At 33.8% G+C, this 15,852-nt stretch overlaps 2 protein-coding genes across 2 annotated transcripts; one reads left to right on the top strand and one right to left on the bottom strand.

Moving 5' to 3' along the window:
- The first annotated feature begins 9,794 nt into the window (after positions 1-9,794).
- LOC143624785 (RING-H2 finger protein ATL52-like) lies at positions 9,795-10,310 on the top strand. The gene has a single exon (XM_077095320.1). The coding sequence runs from the start codon at positions 9,795-9,797 to the stop codon at positions 10,308-10,310; it is 516 nt and encodes a 171-aa protein (XP_076951435.1).
- A 2,432-nt stretch (positions 10,311-12,742) lies between these two features.
- On the bottom strand, positions 12,743-14,668 carry LOC143624786 (glucosidase 2 subunit beta-like). The gene is made up of 5 exons (XM_077095321.1): positions 14,542-14,668; positions 14,356-14,469; positions 13,281-13,376; positions 13,014-13,196; positions 12,743-12,837 (listed from the first exon to the last, which is right to left on the bottom strand). Exons 1-5 carry the CDS (start codon positions 14,666-14,668, stop codon positions 12,743-12,745), a joined length of 615 nt encoding a protein of 204 aa, XP_076951436.1.
- Between the last annotated feature and the right edge of the window lie 1,184 nt (positions 14,669-15,852).

Raw genomic sequence — 15,852 nt, forward strand, 5'->3', positions numbered from 1 at the left:
CATCCACCCCCACCACCACCACCGTCTTCTACATCATCATCAACATCATCTTTTTCATCTTCATCTTCACCTTCACCTTCTTCATCTTTACCGTCGGGTGGTAGACGGTGGTGGTGGAGGACGGTGGGTGGTGGTGGCGGATGGTGGTGGTGGAGGTGGATGGTGGTAGAATCTCGTCTCTCAAGACGAAATTTCAAAAATCTCTTTTTCCAAGAATTTGAAAATACGGACGGGAAAGGTAGGAAACATAATAAAACAGTCTCTCAAGGCGGTTTTTGAATAAAAAAGATTTGAAAAAATTTGAACTTTTGCTCCAAGATTACAATATAATTTGGACTTTACCTTCATTATTTTTTCAAATCTCGTCTGCCACGTGACTTTCTTGATCCCTCTTTATTATTCTCTTTTCCCAAAACGTCTGGCCAGTCCAAATTGTAAAAGATTTTGAGGAAAAAAGGGCTAATTTAGGAATCCTCTCTCTAAAAGGGCTATTTTGGGAATTTTCCCTTAATTTCACACCACACAGCCGAGCTCAGACTCATTTAAGGTTTTTTCTCAAAATGTATAAAAATAATTAAAAGCGTGTATAAATTAATTAATAAATAACAAACAAGGTGAGTCCGAGCTTGAAAATTTTACTTAGTAGCCGGGCTCGAGCTTAAATAAATGATCAAAACTATGGAAAATCAGTGAAGAATCCAACCTACAACAGGTTTTGGGTGAAATAAATCAAATTCTAATTACTTGATTTGAAAGAAGAAAACAAATAGTTGAGTGTAAATGCAATTAAGAGCGTGAGAAATTAGGTCAAAATTATTAGTGATTGGGGAATGGTGTTCACAGCAACAGTCGGTGGATATTCAGATTTCTGCTATGAATTAAATAATTTATAAAACCAACAGATTATTACCTTCAAATGAAGCTCTTTCAAATGCCGAAGAAGGTCACGGAACTTCAAATTGTTGAATTTGGATTGAAATAATTTGTTTTTTACGACGAATGCCCAAATTTTTATTATTTTTTTTGTTTGACCCGATTTAATGAAATAAATAGCAAAAGGCATAGATCATGTTTCAAATTCCTTTCACGTTACGTCCTTTGACACTAACCCAGTTAAATATTTTCGTTAAATTTAATCATGTGCAAGGCACATGAGGGCATATCCGTCATTTCACCATTTTATTAATTAAAAATATCAATAACTTATTAATATCCTTTTTAATAAATTATACTTACATCAATAAGCACACATTATTTTATATTGGGTAAAGAGGTTATAAAATAATGTGTGCTTATTGATGTAAGTATAATTTATTAAAAAGGATATTAATAAGTTATTGATATTTTTAATTAATAAAATGGTGAAATGACGGATATGCCCTCATGTGCCTTGCACATGATTAAATTTAACGAAAATATTTAACTGGGTTAGTGTCAAAGGACGTAACGTGAAAGGAATTTGAAACATGATCTATGCCTTTTGCTATTTATTTCATTAAATCGGGTCAAACAAAAAAAAATAATAAAAATTTGGGCATTCGTCGTAAAAAACAAATTATTTCAATCCAAATTCAACAATTTGAAGTTCCGTGACCTTCTTCGGCATTTGAAAAAGCTTCATTTGAAGGTAATCTGTTGGTTTTATAAATTATTTAATTCATAGCAGAAATCTGAATATCCACCGACTGTTGCTGTGAACACCATTCCCCAATCACTAATAATTTTGACCTAATTTCTCACGCTCTTAATTGCATTTACACTCAAACTATTTGTTTTCTTCTTTCAAATCAAGTAATTAGAATTTGATTTATTTCACCCAAAACCTGATATAGGTTGGATTCTTCACTGATTTTCCATAGTTATGATCATTTATTTAAGCTCGAGCTCGGCTACTAAGTAAAATTTTCAAGCTCGGACTCACCTTGTTTGTTATTTATTAATTAATTTATACACGCTTTTAATTATTTTTATACATTTTGAGAAAAAACCTTAAATGAGTCTAAGCTCGGCTGTGTGGTGTGAAATTAAGGGAAAATTCCCAAAATAGCCCTTTTTAGAGAGAGGATTCCTAAATTAGCCCTTTTTTCCTCAAAATCTTTTACAATTTGGACTGGCCAGACGTTTTGGGAAAAGAGAATAATAAAGAGGGATCAAGAAAGTCAGGTGGCAGACGAGATTTGAAAAAATAATGAAGGTAAAGTCCAAATTATATTGTAATCTTGGAGCAAAAGTTCAAATTCTTTCAAATCTTTTTTATTCAAAAACCGCCTTGAGAAACTGTTTTATTATGTTTCCTACCTTTCCCGTCCGTATTTTCAAATTCTTGGAAAAAGAGATTTTGAAATCTCGTCTTGAGAGACGAGATTCTACCACCGCCACCACCATCCGCCACCATCCACCTCCGCCACCACCATCCGCCACCACCACCCACCGTCCACCACCACCGTCTACCACCCGAAGGTAAAGATGAAGAAGGTGAAGATGAAGAAGATGAAGATGAAGATGAAGATGAAGAAGATGAAGATGAAGATGAAAAAGATGATGTTGATGATGATGAAGATGATGTAGAAGACGATGGTGGTGGACGGTGGGTGGTGTTGACGGATGGTGGTGGCGGAGGTGGATGGTGGTGGTGGACGGTGGGTGGGTGGTGGGGGTGGATGGTGGTGGTGGCAAACGGTGGGTGGTGGTGGTGGGTGGTGGCGGTAGAAGGCGAAAGGTGGGTGGTGGTGGTGGTAGAATCTCGTCTCTCAAGACGAGATTTCAAAATCTCTTTTTCCAAGAATTTGAAAATATGGACGGGAAAGGTAGGAAACATAATAAAACAGTCTCTCAAGACGGTTTTTGAATAAAAAAGATTTGAAAAAATTGGAACTTTTACTCCAAAGATTACAATATAATTTGGACTTTACCTTCATTATTTTTCCAAATCTCGTCTCCTACCTAACTTTCTTTCAAAATTTGGCCTGGTCCCTCTTTATTATTCTCTTTCCCAAAGCGTCTGGCCAGTCCAAATTGTAAAAGATTTTAATGAAAAAAGGGCTATTTTGGGAATCCTTTCTCTAAAAAGGGCTATTTTGGGAATTTACCCGTGAAATGTATGCATACAAGTCCAAAAGAGGTAAAAACCTAGAAATACACAATGCTCGGCGAGCCTGAACATGCTTCCCAACACATGTCTTGAACTTGGGCTCGAAAAAGTTCAGCTGGTTTCGAGCTTTTGAGAAAAATAATTACAAACATATATAAATTAATTAATAAATAATAAACGAGCTGAGTCCGAGCTTGAAATTAATTACTTGGTAGCGGGCTCGAGCTCAAAATAATTACTAATTATCAACATTATGGAAAATCAGTGAAGAATCCAACTTACAGCAGGTTTTGGCTCAAATAAATCATTTCTAATTTGCAACCGTTGATGGTGCACGATTCTGGCGCTATGTTGACACACTCCGTCGACGAGTAAGTTGATCTCTCTCTCTCTCTCTCTCTAATTTGCACATCTGAAACCTAATCCGTTATTTTTCATGAATCACAGAAGATGGCGGTGAAACCGACATGCCTTTTTGGTAAAAAATGAAAAGGAGGGCCTGTTGAAAACCCACATGAAAAGGAGGCCTATTGTTAATTAATACTGTAATATGTTTATGTTAAATTAATTAAAAAAAAACAACTTGAATCGTTTTCAAATTGCAATTCCTCGATTTGTTATGTATGCCTTAATTAGCATTAACTAGGTGGTGTACCCGCCGCGCTGCGGCGTATTTAGGTTGTGCAGTTGTTGGGATGCAAACGTTTTAGGCTTAGTTCATAGCTTCGCAAGAGAATATACAAAAATGTTAAGTTATAGATGCTAGCACCCAAGTTTATTTGGGTTTACTTACAAAAGGGCTACATGTTTTTTAACCTAAAACAAACGTCGAACAAAATATTTCGATACATTAATAATATTTTGACATACAAACCTAATAATAGTTCAATGCATTTTAACCTATCAATATTGTATGGCAGCCAACCTTTTTAAATCTTTTGGGTTTTCGATTAATTATATTTCGTCAAAACCGGATAAACACACGATTGGTTTTAGAACAGTTATACGCGCAAAACCCGTGGGTTTGGCGGATACATTACAGGCTTGCCCGACACCCGAAAGGCAAGACGTTTTTTGTTTTTGACAGACTAAAAAGACACCTTGCATGCATAACTAAAAACCGAATAGTATGAGGTCAATCATAAATACTTATCGGCCAGACATTTCATCAAACACCTGGCATGCACAGGTGAAAAGCAAAACTAAAAACTCAAGAATAAAATCAAACACCTTGCATACAAAAAACTTAAAAGGCCAGGCATTTCATCAAACACCTGGCATGCGCAACTGAAAAACAAAGAATGTAGAACAAACAAAAGAAAACATAATGCAACACATCAATTGAAATGCAACAACAGAAATACACCATACGACAGACAACAAACATACCTGTCCAACGAAATGTCAAACGAAAGACCCAATGACGGCAGCCATCTCCTGCAACGAAAAACCCCAGTGCATTTAAATAAACGAAAATAATTTGAGCAAAAGAGAAAGAGAGTTTATGTAGTTCAACCTTTACCTGAGATTTGCGGTTTTCAATTTGAGCTGACGAAAGTCAATGAAAGAAGAAATAGTATAGTGGAAGAAGAAAGGTGGACACGTGGAAGTAAAAGACCTTGGTAAAGCACGAGTTACAAATATAGAAGCAGCAAAACTCCCATAAATGTAATATATATAACTAGTATTTTTCACACGCGGCGGGATGTGAAATCGTAACCAAAGAGTCTTACGATGTTCAAACGTTACCACTAATGTCCGCGCTTCGTGACAGATTGTACTAAAGTCTCAATTCCGAATCTCCCTAATAATCCGAAAAACTGGAAACAACAAAAGCAAAATAAATCTTCATAACATAATCTGATTTTGATTTTGATAGTAATGACTATTATAAAAAACTATGAAACAATAAAAAGTATTCATATTGTATGCTAGCTTTTTGAACAAAAAATTGAAGCTGCAACCTAAAAAAGGTTTGTAATTGTACTTCCAGCCACAGTTGTGCAGGTCCATGTAGTAAAAAAGTAGTATGCACCCAAAATACCAATGGCATATAATATTAATATTTAGCATCTGAAAGAAAAAAAAAGTTAAAATTATACCATAGCTATGTAAGTATTCTAGTCATCGTAAACATTGTCAGTCAAGAAGATTTACATGTTTTGCATTTCTAAGGGTCATTGTTTTCATAAAATATACAACTTTGGATACATATAAACTGCTATTTTAGAGTTTTAAAAGAAGGTGCACCTTGAACAAAACATGAGCCAAAATGGTTGCCAGTTGCCACATCTAGCAAAAACATATGATCCTGCAACAAAAATATAGAGTATGTAAGATAAATTGGTCAATCCAGCAGTCAAAAGCTAAGTACCAAATGTTTACTATAGATATTGTATGAAAAAAATAATTGGTCACAAAAAAACCATTTGATCATTTAACTTCATCAAATACTTGGTGGGCAGAAAAAAAAACTAAATAAACTAAGCTAACGCAAAAAGATCTATTGATGTTAAAAACAAAATGAAACCAACAAAAGGCGCATTAACAAAACTTCGAAAAATCATTTCATAGAATAGGTTGCGAACATATGTAACCAAAACAAAGAATATTAAACCAAACCTACCGTTAGCAACACAATAGAATACACCTAAAATAAGAAAGGCATTTCATCGAACATGTTGCAAGCATATCCGAAACAAAGAATATTTTAACATTTGGAAAAAGAATTAACCATAACATACTCTTAGCAATCTGGAGCAACAAAAGCTCAAGCAAGCACCCAAAACTCCATAGCAACTTCTGCACAAATAAACATGAGATTAAAATACCTTACCTCAAATGGCAAATAACTTGAAATCATGAACAACAACCAATACACACAAACAGAAACAAATAAAATTAAAAATCGAAAAAAAAGGCATTATCAGAAAGAGAGTGTAGGAAGAAAAACTTTTTTGTTTATTGAAGTACTGCAAAATCCAAAATCAATCAAATTAGTGCATCGGTTTGAGGACAAAGTTAACTAAAATCCGACAAAACAGTGATGCGCGTATCTCCCGAAATTGTTGTATTATAAATTACCATTGAATTTATTTCTTCTAACTTTCCATGACTTTGATTTTTATTTTAATTATATTTTCTTTTGTTAGTTTCTTTATATTGAAACATTAACTAATATTGAAATCCTTTCTTTTATCATTTAAGTTACACTTTTAGTTATTATTTATTTTACATATTTTTAAATATGCTTCAAAGTTAAGGTTAATCTATATGTTTATCATAATTTACATGTTTTAATAAAATTTGCATCTTGTAAAGTTTTAAAATTTATGTTAATGTACATTGTTAGCACAATTTACATAATTTAAAATATGTTAATTTACATTTTTAGTACAATTTACATAATTTAAAATATGTTAATTTACATTGTTAGCACAATTTACATGATTTAAAATATGTTAATTTACATTTTTAGTACAATTATTTTTTAGTACAATTATTTTAGTACAATTATTTTTTAGTACAATTATTTTAGTACAATTATTTTTAGTGCAATTATTTTTAGTACATGATTTAAAATATGTTAATTTACTACAATTATTTTAAGTTTTTTTTAAATAAAAGCACCGTGCATTACAAATGAGTTTCTTTTTAATGGTGGAACATATTCTCTTTTATCTGGTTCGGTAACTAAATTGGGAATGCATAATATGGATTTGAAAAAAGTTGTTATATTTATATGCATTATAATCTATATATTTTAGTTATATTAAATATATTATGTTTTGATGCTACAAAATAAGAAATCAAATATGTATTTTTTTATGTTACAACATAATTTAAATGTTTTAATAAAATTAACATATTTTAAAGTTTAAAAATTTATGTTAATTTACATAATTAACATAATATATATATATATATATATATATTAATAAAAGTTACATATTTTAAAGTTTAAAAATTTATGTCAATTTTACATATTTAATACAATTTACATATTTTAATAAAATTTACATAATTTAAAACTTAAAAAATTTATGTTAGTTACATATTTTACATATTTTAATAAATTAACATAATTTAAAGTTTAAAAATTTATGTCAACTAACATAATTTTGATATTTCAATAAAATTTACATATTTTATAGCTTAAATATTTATGTCTATTTACATATTTAACACAATTTACATTTTGTTAAATAAAATTTACATAATTTTAAGTTTAAAATTTTTGTTAATTATATATCCAACATAACTTACATATTTCAATAAAATTCACATTTTTATTCACATTGTGAAATTGAAATGAAATGGTTTGTTTTTCATATTTAAAAATACGTTACATATATAAAAGTACGTATCCTTAATTAAAATTTGTTAATATTGTGAAATTGAAATGGTTTGTTTTTTAAGCGAACGAACCAAAAATCAAAAATTGAAAAATAATATTGAAAAAGGTAACCAAAATAATAAATATATAATAATGTACTAACTGATTACCTGATACAATCTTTATTATTTTTTAAATGCACACTACGATCTAAAATATAAAAACAATACATTCAATAATATAAATTACATTTGCCTTTTTATTTTCAATAATATATGACACTTCTATAAAATAGCGATTGATTACAATATTTATGATTTTGAATTATTATATTAATAAGATTTGAGGTGCTTTAAAAAAATAAGTTAAAAGCTCTAAACATAATGTTTTGTATGAAACATAGACATGGGTGAAAAAAAGAATATTGTTAGTTTATTTAAAATATAATATTTGTTATTTGAGTGGAGTGTGCAAACGTAATGTGGCTCGTTCTGCTTCAGTTAGCTATTTTGAAGAGAGACAAATGCAAATTAGAATTTTGAAATATTATGAGAGTTTTCATACATAGGAAATGACAGGAGAAAAGATGTAATTGTCAGACATGAGAAAGATTATAAATGCCAATATTACCCATGCATGTTTAACAAGTAATTAGTGATGTGGATGAATATGGACCTTACAAAGGGTTTGTAAAGTTTTCTTAAGTCATTAGGGTTTTCAAATTAAACATACCCTCTATATATATATATATATATATATATATATATATATATATATATTAGATATTTATTAATTTTTATTTACATGATGGCCCAAACTTTAAGTAATCTACACAAATAGTCCTTTAAGAGTAGAAAGACGAATTTACCCTCGTGTGCCTTGCACATGACTTGATTTAACAAAAAAAATTAATTGGGTTAGTGCCAAAGGACGTAACGTGAAAGGAATTTGAAACATGATGTATGCCTTTTGCTATTTCTTTCATTAAAGGACGTCTAATGAAAATCGAGTCAAACGTAAAGGACGTCTTTTGCCATTTTGTCTTTTTTATTCATATCCCGGAGCCGGATCTGCTCTAATGTTTCCTGATGCGATATTTTACTTACCCTGGCTATTTAGGTTATTCAGATATTTATATGACTTGACGACGTTTATCACATATTAATAGGTTTACAAGTTGATTACTACTCAACAAACGGACAACTTTTTGACACATTTAGATAAACATGTTATATGCATTGTGTTATTCTTACATGCTTTTAAAAATGTGCGGGTTAGTATTGATGTTTTCGATACGAATAAAAATGTAGGTCGTGTTCATACCGAACAACTCAAACTGTACTTAACCTGACACCATTAACACCTAGGAAATTTCATTAGTTGTGAGCCTTCCTAGTTCCCAGGTTTAGAGGTGCACAAATCGGGTATTTTCAAATACCCGGTTCTGGGTATGCAACCGGGTTCGGTTATGACTGGGTATTGAAAAATCAGGTAGTGGCAATACCTGGGTCGGGTTCGGGTCCGGATATTTACTCTAAAAACTATACCCTATGTATTGGGTTCGGGTCGGCATATAATCGGGTATTCTATAACCAGGTATTTGAATGCCCTATTTTCGGTATTAAAAAACCCTATTTTTGGGTTATTTCGGGTTTTTTACAGGTTTTTATCGGGTATAGATTGAATTTTTTTAAGTGGTTGCACTTTTTAGGGGTATTTTTCGGGTGTTTTTTGAGTAATTTCGAGTATAGATCGGGTATTTGGAAAACCTGTTTTCGGTTATTGGAAAAACCCGGTTTCGGGTATGGAACCGGTTCCGGTTTTCGGGTATTGCTGGGTACAAATCGGGTCCGGTTCGGGTACGGGTTTTGGTATTGAAATGCATACCCTATACACACCCTACGGGTAGGGTCGGATACAAGTTCGGGTATTAAAAACCCTGGTATAAAAAAAACCAGTTCCAGGTTCGGGTTTTTTTTTGACCTCCCAGGTTGTCGGAATTTGGGCCTGAATCATGGATTGGTTCCATACATTTATCACAAATTGGACCTCTTTGTAAAAACATTAGTCGGTCAAATTGTCAAAAATATTTTCCTTTAAAAAAAAATCAAATACCAGTGTGACGCCGCGAAAAGAATAACTCCTCGTTTTCACGGCTATTATTTTGTCTTGACCAATAAAATCCTACGTTGGTCATACATACATACACAACACATTTCTAAATCAATTAATTTGCCTCCAAATTTACGATCAAAGTCATGCAAATACACCTTGTCCTTTCACATTAGCAAGACCTCACCATATATACACATTTTAACTACAAAAAACCATTACGTTACCTCCTTAAACTCTCCATATCTCTCCGCTATGGGCGACTCGAATACCAACACTGTCGACCCACTCTTAGTAGGGGCTCTTGGGGTCCTTTCGGGTGTTGTGTTTGTGGGCTTTGTTCATTGCATAGCGGTTAACTGTCTTAAACGTATTGCTCAAACCCACGCTGAGCCAGCTAGACCACCAAATATGCACCGAAGTCCAAGGATTCGGGTTAACCATGACCCTAACTTCAGGTTATACCTCCCACCTCTTAGTATTGGTGGATCAAGCTCAAATGGTTTGAGCACAATTGGTTTGCCGACCATGTTGGCAGTTCATAAGTACACGAAAGAGTTTAAAGAAGGGACGTGTGCGGTTTGTTTGGGCGAGTTTGAAGAAAATGAGGATGTTAGGATCATGCCCGAATGTGCGCATGTTTTTCATGTGTCGTGTATTGATATGTGGCTTTTTTCGCATGATAATTGTCCTCTCTGCCGGGCTTGCGCGACTCCTCGGGGGCATGATCATGTTCTGTTGTCGATCTTAACATCAAGGCCTGTCGAGTGAGCCGGTTCAATGGTTCAGTTGTGAAGGTTTCTTTAAATCTGTACATATTATAATCTTCTACTATTCAAGAAATGTTTATGGCATATCAGTCTCAAGATTATCATTTTATACATGTTTGAACACAATACATGTTTTCACAGGTTGATACGGACACAACCCGTTTTGACTTAAAATTTTATTTTAATTTATAAATATTAATGCTCTAAAATCACATATTTACAACAAAGATAAATACAAATGTATATATGATAATGCTTTTTTTTATGTTCTAAATTGAGACGCGCGAGCTATCCCTCCTAACCAAAAAGGGAGCCTATATACCTTTCTATCCTATCTCAACTTTACCTTACCCCCTCACCCCCTCCCACCTTCCCCTTTCGCTTCGTATACTCCACTTCTTCTTAGTTAAGTAGAGAACTGTTGAAAGTTATAATATTATGATATCTAATTCTATTCAATGTGTTTAAATATGAGGTACTGGATCAAGTTACTGGATTTATGGGCTTAGGACTTGAGTACATATAATGAAGGTTGGGCTTGTGGCTACTAGGCTTAAAGTGGAGTGGGCTTAAAAGTTTGTAGCTGGAAAATCGTGAAGTCAAGAAGTCAAAGCTGCACATATATATATATATATTTTTTCATCAGAAGATATTTTATGTTACGAGTTATACGATCTAGGGTTTGTTGTTGATCATATTAATCTCTACTGTTGCTCGTTAGATCTTGCTTATGTGTTTCAGAAACAAATCATCATATTGTTGATATGCAAGACGTTGTATTCATATTCTGTATTTGGTGTAATTGGTTGAGTGATTTAAAGTTTTGTTAATCTCTTCTCTGGTTATCATTTTTAACAAGAACGCTACCGGCCCTGCCATCTTGCTACAGACCGACAGAACGCTACCGGCCCTGTCATCTTTCTTTACAGACTGACAGAACGCTACCGGCCCTGCCATCTTGCTTTACAGACCGACCGCTGGAACTTTTTTCTTAGGCATGTGTTTTAAAAATAAACAGAGAACATGATCTGTTAGCTGAAAGTGTTCACAGGTTCGAAATGAAACTAATCCAAACCTGTTTAGATTAAACCTAAACACCTGAACTTCGTGTCAGGTATGATACAAGCTTAAAGTTACTCAATGGGTTAAATAACGAGTTTCATATGACTATACGAGTTACACTAAAACTTGGTTAATATAAAGTGACATCACTAAAGTACCTTTCTTTCGTCTACTAGAGTTAAAAGGGGGGCGTTCACCTCCGACCCTTCAAACGTGTGTTTCTGTTCGGTACCCACTAGAATATCCAAATATGCACAAGAGAAACAAGGAGGAAAGATACCCGGTACAAGCTGTTTTTGCGATTACGTGTTGAACGATTTGGAAATCTGGGAATAATTGGGTCTTCAAAGGCAATGCTTTTTATGATGGCCAATTGGGTCTTCAAAGGCAGTGCTTTTTATGATGGCCAGTGTGATAAAACGAATTCAAGATCAGTTCATTTTTATAAGTGAAGAGTGTGAGCAAAAGATCATATTTAGATTGGAAGAAGTGGTGCGAATTTAACTTTATGAATTCCCCGTTGTAGTTGCTTTATTTATGCTTCGTTGTTTTTTGTGTTCGTTTTCTTTTCGTTGTACTAGTGGGCTTCTTGCTACCTGTGAATTGCCCCTTTTTTTCTTTTAATATATTGGCATTAAAAAAAAAGGTTTATTGATTTTTATTAATCCCAACTATCGTCTTTTGGTCACTACAGGTCTCAACTTACAAATTGGCTGCTGACGGTCCCAACTTTTAATGTATTTGTTCCTAACGGTCCGCGACAAACAGAATCCTAACATCGTTAGTTTCATTGCTAGAAAAACGTTTTTGGCTAGAAAACCCAAATTTTTTCCCGAAAACTCAACATTTTCATCCCAAACATCTTGGTAACTTTGTAACGAACCTTTAAAAACCTTTTTCTAGTAAAATCCCTGATTATTGAGGTCGACGAAAACCTTAGAACTATCGTCGGAATCGGTTGATGATGCTCAAGTGGTGGTAGTTGGTTGGCGATGAGTCACTTGGTGGTGCTTACAGTGTTCAAGTGGTGTTTTCAGGCAATAAATTTGACTTTTCCGGACAAAAATGTTTTTCCGACTACCTGAAACTAACGGCGCGGCGATTCTGTTAGTCGCGACCATTAGGAATAAATACGCTAAAATTTGGGACCGTCAGCAGCCAATTCATTAGTTGAGACCGACAGTGACCAAAAGACAATAATTAGGATTAATAAAAACCAATATACAAAAAGAAAATGTAAAGAAAGTCAAAAGAAAACATTAGCTCAGCACAATGGGCTTTCAGCCCCTCTTTACAATACAACAGTACAACTAACCAATTCTACATATACAAAAATAGTATTTGAATTATGAAATCACAAGTCCCAAGTTTTCAACTAAACATTTTACTAAAACTAATAATATAATCATCAAATAACCCGTTCATCAACGAGGATTTCTCCTCCTCGAATTGGCCCGCCAACGACACTGACAAAGAAAGACTAAAAAAGCGATAATCATCACCTGTATGACTATCAAAACCTTCAAACCTGCAGTCATGTAACTAATGTCATTGCTAGAGACGAAAATGTATAGCCTTTGACTTTTAAAAGTCAAACGAGCAACTAGTTCGACTTCAATATCAATATGATGTCATGTGTTACCTTGGATTTTTTGGAAGGTGTCGTCCCCGCTAAAACCAAACCGTTTCTGCTCGGTGCCACGAGAACCAAATTTATTGACTCGGGAACCATAATTTACTGTCTTGATTTCGGTATGCCCGCCCATAACACACGTATTAGGACAGATGATACCACCATCATACTCATCGCTCCCATCACAACAATCTGGTAAATAAAAAATTATTAAACACCAAATCAATGAATATGCTCTTCTTCATGAATAATATCATGTTTAGTTCATGAAGATACCACAAATTTGATCATTCACGCGAGACGAGAACAGAAACCGAGGTGAACTCCCTGCATTTCTGCAATAAAACTTTGCAGTAGGACATGCATTTGTTCCTGCAGATCAGAAGAACAAAAGCTAAATCATGTATAAGTGTACATATGTCAATTTGTATTCTAGAAGCAAATATGCCTGGGGCATTGTTAGGGGCTGTAAACGAGCCGAATGTTTGGCGGTAAGTTTGTTTATGTTCGATTAACTAAATAAACAAACACAAACAAAGGCCATGCTCATTCAATTGTGTTCGTTTACATTCGTTAATGTTTGTTTGTTTGTTTATCTTTGTTCGTTAAAGGTTTTTAATACTTTTTAATGACTTTTCTAATCTTATCATGTATAGATTTAAAAAATATTATTAACTACAATACAAAAATATGTTGAGTATTATGTGATTAATTTATATGTAAAATTAACATATGAATATGAGTGTTGAAAAACCACCAACATAAACTTGTTGGTAGCCGGACTAAACCATTGACACCAACCATTCTCGATTAGCCAAATGAAATAAAACATTGTTTGTGTGCAAGAACCGTACACGAACTTTATTTCGTTATAATAAATGAACACGAACAAGAAATTCCGTTAAGTTAGCTAGCTGTTCGTGAATCGTTTGCTTGTCCAATCAAGGGGGAAGCTTGCATTGTGGCTTGGGGTGGCTCCAGCTCAGCAGTGTAAATTTATGCGTTTTAGTCCAAAAATTTTTATGTGTAGTGTAAAGTTACTAGTTTTCGTCTGTGAAGTTTGAGCCCGCTACCCTGGTTTATGAAAATTTTTATGCGTATGAGTCCGGCCACTCTGGCATTTTCGTCCAAGCTTCGTCACTGCATCCAATAAAAGCTTAATGGAAGCTTAATGGACGAACATGAACAAGGCCTTGCTCGTTTACAACCTAGGCATTATTGTAAGGTTCACTTAATTAAAATGTATTCTCTGAATCTGTAAAACTCAAATCAATATGACCTAAAAAGTTACAATTAATGCCAAATTTGATCATTTCTATAAAATTATGATAAACTAGGGTTTGAATATTACCAGGTTCATCAGTACCATCAACACAATCACAAAACTCGTCGTTAATTCGATCTCGAGTGAACGAATTCGATCCGTCTTTACAACTTATCACCTCTGAAGCAAAATACTTCTCATCTGCAACACCAAACGATCAAATAAACCTCAAATTCATTAAAAATTTGTAAAAAAACAGAACACACAGAGGACCTAGAGGGTGGATTCCGATGGGTACGTTTGAAGCATTGAAAGAAGGTAATAATAATAATAATAATAAATTGATAGTGAAGAAGATGAAGAAGGCATTCAAGACAAGTACAAGATTTGGTGTGTCCATTTGGGTTAAGTTGGAGTCAACGGTGTGGTCAACGGGTTTGATTGTGTTTGTGTGGGTGTTGGAAAATGGAAATGGTGTGATGCTGGTTTAAACGTAGAATCTGCTTCAATTGTGGTTTAACACTTAAACGTGATGGTCACTCTCAGTACGGGGTGACTCAATCGCAAAAGTTCACCGTTAGCTGGTTCAACTCAGTCGCATGAAGCCCTCTAGCTCCAAGTTCTCTTTAGTTATGAGGAAAACCCAACCGCCTGAACTGGAGATTACATATATCCGAATCTTCCTATATTGAGCCGGATTATTGTGTAATATTGTTTATTTATTCATCGTTGTGTTTTATGTATTAGGTAAATTTGTTGTCATTTTATCACTATATTTATATACTATGATTACACAACGATGTTACTTCATCATCATCATCGTACTCAGTATATCCCACCAATAGCAAAGCTATAGTAGGGTCTGAGGAGGGTAAGATGTAGACAGCCTTACCTCTACCCCATAAGGATAGAGAGGCTGCTTCCGGTGAGACCCCCGGCTCGATAGTAGTTTTGCATCAAGCCTTGGACATAAGGCACATAGCACTCAATCATCGGGACACCGGCTGATCGGTGCATGTACCCTTGTCTTTCGGCTATCAACGCCACTACATGATGCCTGATTAACCGTTCGTCACTTTTAACGTTATTTTCACGAGATTAGTAAAATAACGTCAAAATTAGTGCAATTTCACTTTTGCCCACCCGAGGGTTCACACATATATACATCATATGTGCGCACCGCAAGCAGGGCTATTACAATTTTCAAATTTCTATCACTTTTGAAAAAGCACACACACACACATACACAATGATAAATAGAAAGACACGATGACAAGCAGACATGCACTATGAAGTAATTTTTTTTAAAATTTTATAAAACAAAGTCATACTTATATTAAAGAATATTGGTTTTTAATACTCTCAACTTTCAGTCATTAGTATATAACAACCCAACTAATAATTTGTGTCTCACCACTCCCAACTTGTAATTTGTTTTCTTCTGTCACTCCCAAACTTAACGGACCCTAATTCCGTTAGTTTTTTTTGTTGACGTGACATTTTAAAAAAAAAAGAAATAACTAAATAAATAAAATAGGCCCCACAAATAAACTATTAACTTTATCTTCATCTCTTTTCACTCAC

This window comes from Bidens hawaiensis, unplaced genomic scaffold (assembly GCF_021521415.1).
Source record: "Bidens hawaiensis isolate Kalapana, Puna unplaced genomic scaffold, B.hawaiensis_p1.1 tig00003961_1, whole genome shotgun sequence".
Lineage (NCBI taxonomy): Eukaryota > Viridiplantae > Streptophyta > Magnoliopsida > Asterales > Asteraceae > Bidens > Bidens hawaiensis.

What these genes read in the sequence shown, in the direction of transcription:
- LOC143624786 (XM_077095321.1), bottom strand. Translation starts at nt 14,668, where the DNA reads ATGGACACACCAAATCTTGTACTTGTCTTGAATGCCTTCTTCATCTTC. An exon ending in TGATGGTACTGATGAACCTG is followed by an intron (nt 13,377 to 14,355) that starts GTAATATTCAAA and finishes TCTGATCTGCAG; the next exon opens with GAACAAATGCATGTCCTACT. An exon ending in CGTGAATGATCAAATTTGTG is followed by an intron (nt 13,197 to 13,280) that starts GTATCTTCATGA and finishes TTTATTTACCAG; the next exon opens with ATTGTTGTGATGGGAGCGAT.
- LOC143624785 (XM_077095320.1), top strand. Translation starts at nt 9,795, where the DNA reads ATGGGCGACTCGAATACCAACACTGTCGACCCACTCTTAGTAGGGGCT.